At 47.0% G+C, this 7,977-nt stretch overlaps 1 protein-coding gene across 1 annotated transcript in view; it reads right to left on the bottom strand.

The window, feature by feature from the left end:
* Positions 1–1,126: 1,126 nt before the first annotated feature.
* The window catches only part of LOC119978348, a 51,133-nt gene continuing 44,282 nt past the window's right edge, over positions 1,127–7,977 (bottom strand). Inside the window, exon 6 of the mRNA XM_038819921.1 lies at positions 1,127–1,477. Within this exon, the coding sequence (XP_038675849.1) occupies positions 1,290–1,477 (188 nt within the window). The 3' untranslated portion in view covers positions 1,127–1,289. The remainder of the gene's footprint in view (positions 1,478–7,977) is intronic.

Raw genomic sequence — 7,977 nt, 5'->3', positions numbered from 1 at the left:
ACATCGACTTTCAAACAAGTAAACAGCACCAATCCCTGATCTTACAGATTGTAAAGTCACATCACCCCTGCCACAGTGATGTGATTCATACCTGAGTGATATTGACCTGTAATTTAACCAGCTGATCATGTACTCAAGACAAGAAAAGACACTGACTAAAGATGGATGCCATGAGTCACCTGACATCTGGTATTGCCAGTGACCAATTTCTGGAAAATTCCAATATGGACTGCATTTTGAACATGCATCCTTTTCTGAAATTTCACATCTATGGATGTCACAAACCACTACAAATGTATCTACTGAAATGCATTGCATTTACATTTCTAGAAGGCTACCTCTCCAGCAGAGACACATGGTTTGTGGCCTTCCCCCCCTTCCCTGCATTTCTGTAACATCCCCCACCCCACAGTCCTCCAAGACATCTGCACTTCTCCAATTCCTGCATCCTGCACATCCTTAATTTTGCTCACTCCGCAGCCTTGCCTTCATCTCTGAGGCCCTCAACCTTGGAATTCCCCACATAGATTTCTAAGCATCCCCTACTTCCCATCTCACCTTGAAAATGTTCCTTTTTTAAACAAATGTTTGGCTCCATAGCTCGGTATCACACTTTGTTTGATAATCTTGTTATGAAGCACCTTGGGAGGTTTTGCGACAATAAAAGAGTGATTTAAATGTAATTAATTGTTATCATGCCAATAAGATTCAATGAAATGTGATGGGAGGAGGGTGATGCAGCATGGTAGTGCAGTGGTTAGCACTGTTGCTTCACAGCGCCAGGGTCCCAGGTTGGGTCACTGTCTGTGCGGAGTCTGCACGTTCTCCCCGTGTCTGCGTGAGTTTCCTCCGGGTGCTCCGGTTTCCTCCCACAAGTCCCAAAATACGTGCTGTTAGGTAATTTGGACATTCTGAATTCTCCCTTTGTACCCGAACAGGCGCCAGAGTGTGGAGACTAGGAGCTTTTCACAGTAACTTCATTGCAGTGTTAATGTAAGCCTACTTGTGACAATAAAGATTATTATTATTATGTAGAACATACATCGACATGGGCCAGTTGGGTGCATAAATCCATGTAAAACACTCCAGAGACTATTTTGGTTCAATCACTGCAGCAAAAACATGCTTTACACACAGTATTGCCAGGATTTTATTCTTGTTTTACAGTAAATTCCTGAAACCCAGAGATAGCAAAGAGTAATTAAGGTGAGATTGCAATGCTTTCCAAAAGATTATTTGGCATTCACAATGGTGGTGTGTTTGTTCAAAATAAGCAATTCAGCAAATGTTTAAGGATTGTATGTGCGTGATTTAGCGAATTGATTTACTATTTGAAGCACCTCTTTCATCCGCCCCAGAAGAAGCTGGTTGTGTCTGAGGAGTTCCTGGCGAAGTTCAAGAGCTTTGGTCTGCACTTTAAGGATTTCTCCAGCTGTCGTAAGAATGGTGCTCAGATTATTCTTGCTGAAGACACATGCTGGATTCAGAAAAAAGAGTTTAAACGACAATGCCACTTAAACTGCAGGATTATAACATGCTGCAAGTTTCAAACTAATTCAAGTTCACAATATTAACATTTATATTTCAATTATATTCCTACCCATATATTCCTTGACCAGGGATTATTATTCTCTGCTTGTAAATATCACCACCTTCTCAAGGCCAATGAGAGATGGACAATAAATATTGGCTCATATCCCACAAATTAATACATTTTTAAAAAATCACTTATTTACAATTACCAAAATACACTGTTTGAATAATTAAAATTTGAATATATTTGCAAATTAAATCATAAACAATAGGGGTTTGTCAAAGGCAAATGTAACAAGGGTGGAAGGTCTCTTGAAATATGCTCTGGCACTCGTCAAAGGAATCGGCAAGTCCCCAAGATTATGCACTGGATGTTGGTGCAAATAATCGCCTCCACACGAGTGAGAAAAAGTCACACCAGTCCTGAGTTTGAACGCTGTTCTACGCTGAGTCAGCTGACCAGCAGTTGGAGTTGTGCAGAGAGAGGGACCTGGGCTGAACCCCCACCCTCAATACTCTTGATAGAGGTGTACAAGGTGATGAGAGGCATGGATAGAGTGGATAGCCAGAGACTTCTCCCCAGGGTGAAAATGGCTGTCATGAGGGGACATCATTTTAAGGTGATTGGAGGAAGGTATAGGGGAGATGTCAGAGGTAGGTTCTTTACCCAGAGAGTGGTGGGTGTGTGGAATGCACTGCCAGCAGAGGTGGTGGAGTCAGAGTCATTAGAGACATTTAAGGACTCTTGGACAGGCACATGGACAGCAGTAAATTGAAGGGGTGTGGGTTAGGTTAATCTTACATTAGGATAAATGGTTGGCACAGCATTGTGGGCTGAAGGGCCTGTACTGTGCTGTACTGTTCTATGTTCTTCTTTAATTTTTAGTGGAAATTTGGGCCAAAATGTTCAATTGACAGTGAGGAGGGGAAGGGGCGTTGGTGCGATTTGAAATCTCATTCCCAGAGGACGGCACATGGATCTCACTACCTCTGGGACACAATGCAGTTTTCAAAGGGAGGATGGGAGGGGGCAGCGGGGAACGCACTATCCTCTAATTAGCAGTCCATTTGCTCCTTGAGGCATTTATTATCATGGCTAAGGAGGGCCAGGAACAAATTTTCAATCCACATACTCAGGTGTGCGTTAGTGCACAAGCTGTCAGGTTCCAAAGTGGGAAGAAGTCAATATTTCTTTACATGTTGAAACTTTTTGAGACCGAGGGGGTATCTAGCCCTGAATCCATAACTCGATGAATCATGTGCTTTCCCTCCATTTGGTGCTTTGGTCACTTTGGTGCTCAGTAAGGCGGCTCGTCCACCAAAGCGCTGCCTCCTCATGGGCGGTATGGTAGCAAAGTGGTTAGCACTGTTGCTTCACAGTGGCAGGGTCCCAGGTTCAAATCTTGTCTCGGGTCACTGTCTGTGTGAAGTCTGTACGTTCTCCCCGTGTCTGCGCGTGTTTCCTCCGGGTGCTCCGGTTTTCTCCCACAAGTCCCGAAAGACGTGCTGTTCGGTGAATTGGACATTCTGAATTCTCCCTCTGTGTACCCGAACAGGCGCCGGAATGTGGCGACTAGGGGATTTTCACAGTAACTTCATTGCAGTGATATTCATCATATGCGCAGTGGGAAGAACAGGGCGCACCACGCCACCCAAGTAGAAGACGAAAGGGAAAATGCTGGAAAATCTCAGCAAGTTTGGCAGCATCTGTAGGGAGAGAAAAGAGCGAACGTTTCGAGTCTGATGACTCTTTATCAAAGCCGTTTGTCAAAGCTTTGACAAAGAGTCATCAGACTCGAAACGTTAGCTCTTTTCTGTCCCTACAGATGCTGCCAGACTTGCTGAGATTTTCCAGAATTTTCTCTTTTGTTTCAGATTCCAGCATCCGCAGTAATTTGCTTTCATCCAAGTAGAAGACGCCAGGCAAAAAGGACCAAGGTCGCAGGGTGGGAATCACAGCAGGCCGCCTCCACTCCTGATGTGCCATCTGGGGATCTTCCATCCATGGACCAGACCAAATGTTACTGCCAACCAGGGCCCCACCCTGTAGTGCGGCAGGTAGGTATCACGGAAGGAGTTGCAGGCGGTTGGGGGGGGGGGGGGGGAGGGTTTGAGGAGGTGTGATGCGATGTCCATGCAGCTTGTCTCCTGAGTTGGTGAACCTGGAAGTGATCAGAGCCTCCCGATGGGGCATCTATGCTCTGTGAGATCCCGGGCAGGTCCTCAGTCAGCACCTGGAAGGACCCCGTGGCATAGAAGTTCAGGGCGACTATCACCTTGACGGTCATCAGGAGCGGGTGTCCTCCCCCAGTCCCCCGCGGTGCCGAGTGTGCCATCACCAGCAGATGTGCCAAAGAACAAAGAAAAGTACAACACAGGAACAGGCCCTTCGGCCCTCCAAGCCTGCGCTGACCATGCTGCCCGTCTAAACTAAAATCTTCTACACGTCCGGGGTCTGTATCCCTCTAATCCCATCTTATTCATGTATTTGTCAAGATTCCCCTTAAACGTCACTATCGTCCCTGCTTCCACCACCTCCTCCGACAGCGAGTTCCAGACACCCACTACCCTCTGTGTAAAAAACTTGCCTCGCACATCTCCTCTAAACCTTGCCCCTCACACCTTAAACCTATGCCCCCTAGTAATTGACCCCTCTACCCTGGGAAAAAGTATCTGACTAGCCACTCTGTCTATACCCTTTATAATTTTGTAGACCTCTATCAGGTCGCCCCTCAACCTCCTTCGTTCCAGTGAGAACAAACCGAGTTTATTCAACCGCTCCTCATAGCTAATGCCCTCCATACCAGGCAACATCCTGGTAAATCTCTTCTGCACCCTCTCTAAAGCCTCCACATCCTTCTGGTAGTGTGGCAATCAGAATTGAACACTATACTCAAAGTGTGGCCTAACTAAGGTTCTATACAGTTGCAACATGACTTGCCAATTTTTATATTCAATGCCCCGGCCAATGAAGGCAAGCATGCCGTATGCCGTCTTGACTATTCACAAAGGAGAGGGACAAGATGGATGTTGAGGCTAGGGATGGATGTTTAAATACTCTCGGTCAAGTTGTCATACGGAAGGGGGAAGTTTTGGGTATTCTGAAAAGACATTAAGGTGGACAAGTCCCCAGGACCGGATGGGATCTATCCCAGGTTACTGAGGGAAGCGAGGGTCAAAATAGCTGGGGCCTTAACAGATAACTTTGCAGCATCCTTGAGCACGGGTGAGGTCCCGGAGGACTGGAGAATTGCTAATGTTGTCCCTTTGTTTAAGAAGGGTAGCAGGGATAATCCAGGGAATTATAGACCTGTGAGCTTGACGTCAGTGGTAGGCAAACTGTTGGAGAAGATACTGAGGGATAGGATCTATTCACATCTGGAAGAAAATAGACTTATCAGTGATAGGCAGCATGGTTTTGTGCAGGGAAGGTCATGTCTTACAAACCTGGGCAGCACGGTGGCCTAGTGGTTAGCATAACCGCCTCACGGCGCTGAGGTCCCAGGTTCGATCCCGGCTCTGGGTCACTGTCCGTGTGGAGTTTGCACGTTCTCCCCGTGTCTGCGTGGGTTTCGCCCCCACAACCCAAAAATGTGCAGAGTAGGTGGATTGGCCGCGCTAAATTGCCCCTTAATTGGAAAAAATAATTGGCTAATCTAAATTTATAAAAAAAAAAAAAAAAAATGTCTTACAAACCTAATAGAATTCTTTGAGGAAGTGACAAAGTTAATTGATGAGGGAAGGGCTGTCGATGTCGTATACATGGACTTTAGTAAGGCGTTTGATAAGGTTTCCCATGGCAGGTTGATGGCAAAAGTGAAGTTGTATGGGGTTCAGGGTGTACTAGCTAGATGGATAAAGAACTGGCTGGGCAACAGGACACAGAGAGTAGTGGTGGAAGGGAGTGTCTCAAAATGGAGAAGGGTGATTAGTGGTGTTCCACAGGGATCCGTGCTCGGACCACTGTTGTTTGTGATCTATGTAAATGATTGCCTTCATCGGACGGGGTATTGAGTACAAGAGTTGGCAGGTCATGTTACATTTGTATAGGACTTTGGTTCGGCCACATTTGGAATACTGCGTGCAGTTCTGGTCGCCACATTACCAGAAGGATGTGGATGCTTTGGTGAGGGTGCAGAGGAGGTTCACCAGGATGTTGCCTGGTATGGAGGGTGCTAGCTATGAAGAAAGGTTGAGTAGATTAGGATTGTTTTCGTTGGAAAGACGGAGGTTGAGGGGGGACTTGATTGAGGTCTACAAAATTATGAGAGGTATGGACAGGGTGGATAGCAACAAGCTTTTCCCAAGAGTGGGGGTGTCAGTTACAAGGGGTCACGATTTCAAGGTGAGAGGGGGAAAGTTTAAGGGAGATGTGCGTGGAAAGTTTTTTACGCAGAGGGTGGTGGGTGCCTGGAATGCTTTACCAGCGGAGGTGGTAGAGGCGGGCATGATAGCATCATTTAAGAAGCATCTAGACAGGTATATGAATGGGCGGGAACAGAGGGAAGTAGACCTTGGAAAATAGGAGACAGGTTTAGATAAAGGATCTGGATCGGCGCAGGCTGGGAGGGCCGAAGGGCCTGTTCCTGTGCTGTAATTTTCTTTGTTCTTTGTTCTTTGTTCTCCACCTGTCTTGCCCCTTTCAGTGACCTGTGGACCTGTACCCCTAGATCTCTCTGACTGTCAATACACTTAAGGGTTCTACCATTCACTGTATATTCCCTACCTGTATTAGACCTTCCAAAATGCATCACCTAACATTTGTCCGGATTAAACTCCATCTGCCATCTCTCTGCCCAAGTCTCCAAATGATCTAAATGGGGCTGTTTAGCACACTGGGCTAAATCGCTGGCTTTGAAAGGAGACCAAGGTAGGCCAGCAGCACGGTTCGATTCCCGTAACAGCCTCCCAGAACAGGTGCCGGAATGTGGCGACTAGGGTCTTTTCACTGTAACTTCATTGAAGCCTACTCGTGACAATAAGCGATTTTCATTTTCATTTTATTTCATTAAATCCTGCTGTATCCTCTGACAGTCCTCATTGCTATCCTCAATTCCACCAACCTTTGTGTCATCCGCAAACTTACTAATCAGACCAGTTACATTTTCCTCCAAATATTTTATGTATACTTCGAACAGCAAAGGTCCCAGCACTGAACCCTGCGGAACACCACTAGTCACAGCCCTCCAATCAGAAAAGCACCCTTCCATTGCTACTCTCTGCCATCTATGACCTAGCCAGCTCTGTATCCATCTTGCCAGCTCACCTCTGATCCCGTGTGACTTCACCTTTTGTACCAGTCTACCATGAGGGACCTTGTCAAATGCCTTACTGAAGTCCATATAGACAACATCCACTGCCCTACCTGCATCAATCATCCTTGTGACCTCCTCGAAAACCTCTATCTGTGCATCATCATATACTTGTGCGTATATTATGACATCTCCCCCCCCTTTTTCTTTTACTTTAAAAAAAAGTGTATAGATCAATAAATAGTGAGTGTGTGTAGGAGCCTGACTATATACAAAGTACGTGAGCGTATTTACATGGGAAGGTGTCCAGTGCAGATAGAGGGCATACAACAAATTAGGAAGAAACAATATGTACAGATGTGTAAATGGATCACAAGGTAATGCAACATTCAGTCTATGAATTCAGTCTCAATGGTGGGCGACAAATTCTGGTTGACCGCCTCAAGGGTGGGTCAGGGGCCGCCTGCACTGGAACGGGCGGAGCTGCTTCCAATGTAGAGGGCTGTAAAAGAACTGTCAGATCAGTGGGCTCGTGGAAGGGCACGTCCTGAGGAACCAGCAGGCGAGGCAGGGTATCACGTTCAGGTGGCGAGCGTGGAAGCAGCCGCAGTGCCCACCTACTACGCCGAAGAAAGGAGCCATCATGCAGGCGAATGAGGAATGATCTCGGGGCCACTTGCTTGACCACCACAGCTGTGGCAGACCAGCCACCATCAGGTAGCTGAACACGAACTCTGTCAGCAGGGACCAGAGCAGGGAGATCTGTGGCGTGGGCGCCATACGCCGACTTGCATTGGGCCCGAGGCTGTTGCATCCTCCGCAGGACCGGAAAATTGCCAAGGTCCGGGATGTGGATAGTCGGCGCCATAGTCCGTAGTGTGCGGTTCATTAGCAGCTGTGCTGGGGACAGGCCAGCGGACAAAGGAGTCGCCCTGTAGGCTAACAGTGTGAGGTTAAAATCCAAACCCGAGTCAGCAGCTTTGCACAACAGTCTTTAACAATGAAATGAAATGAAATGAAATGAAAAGAAAATCGCTTATTGTCACGAGTAGGCTCCAATGAAGTTACTGTGAAAAGCCCCTAGTCGCCACATTCCGGCGCCTGTTCGGGGAGGCTGTTACGGGAATTGAACCCACACTGCTGCTGGCCTGCTTGGTCTGCTTTCAAAGCCAGCGATTTAGCCCTGTGCCAA

The sequence above is a fragment of the Scyliorhinus canicula genome, chromosome 15, assembly GCF_902713615.1.
Source record: "Scyliorhinus canicula chromosome 15, sScyCan1.1, whole genome shotgun sequence".
Taxonomy (NCBI): Eukaryota; Metazoa; Chordata; class Chondrichthyes; order Carcharhiniformes; family Scyliorhinidae; genus Scyliorhinus; species Scyliorhinus canicula.
This window is presented reverse-complemented; position numbering and strand designations above follow the sequence as displayed.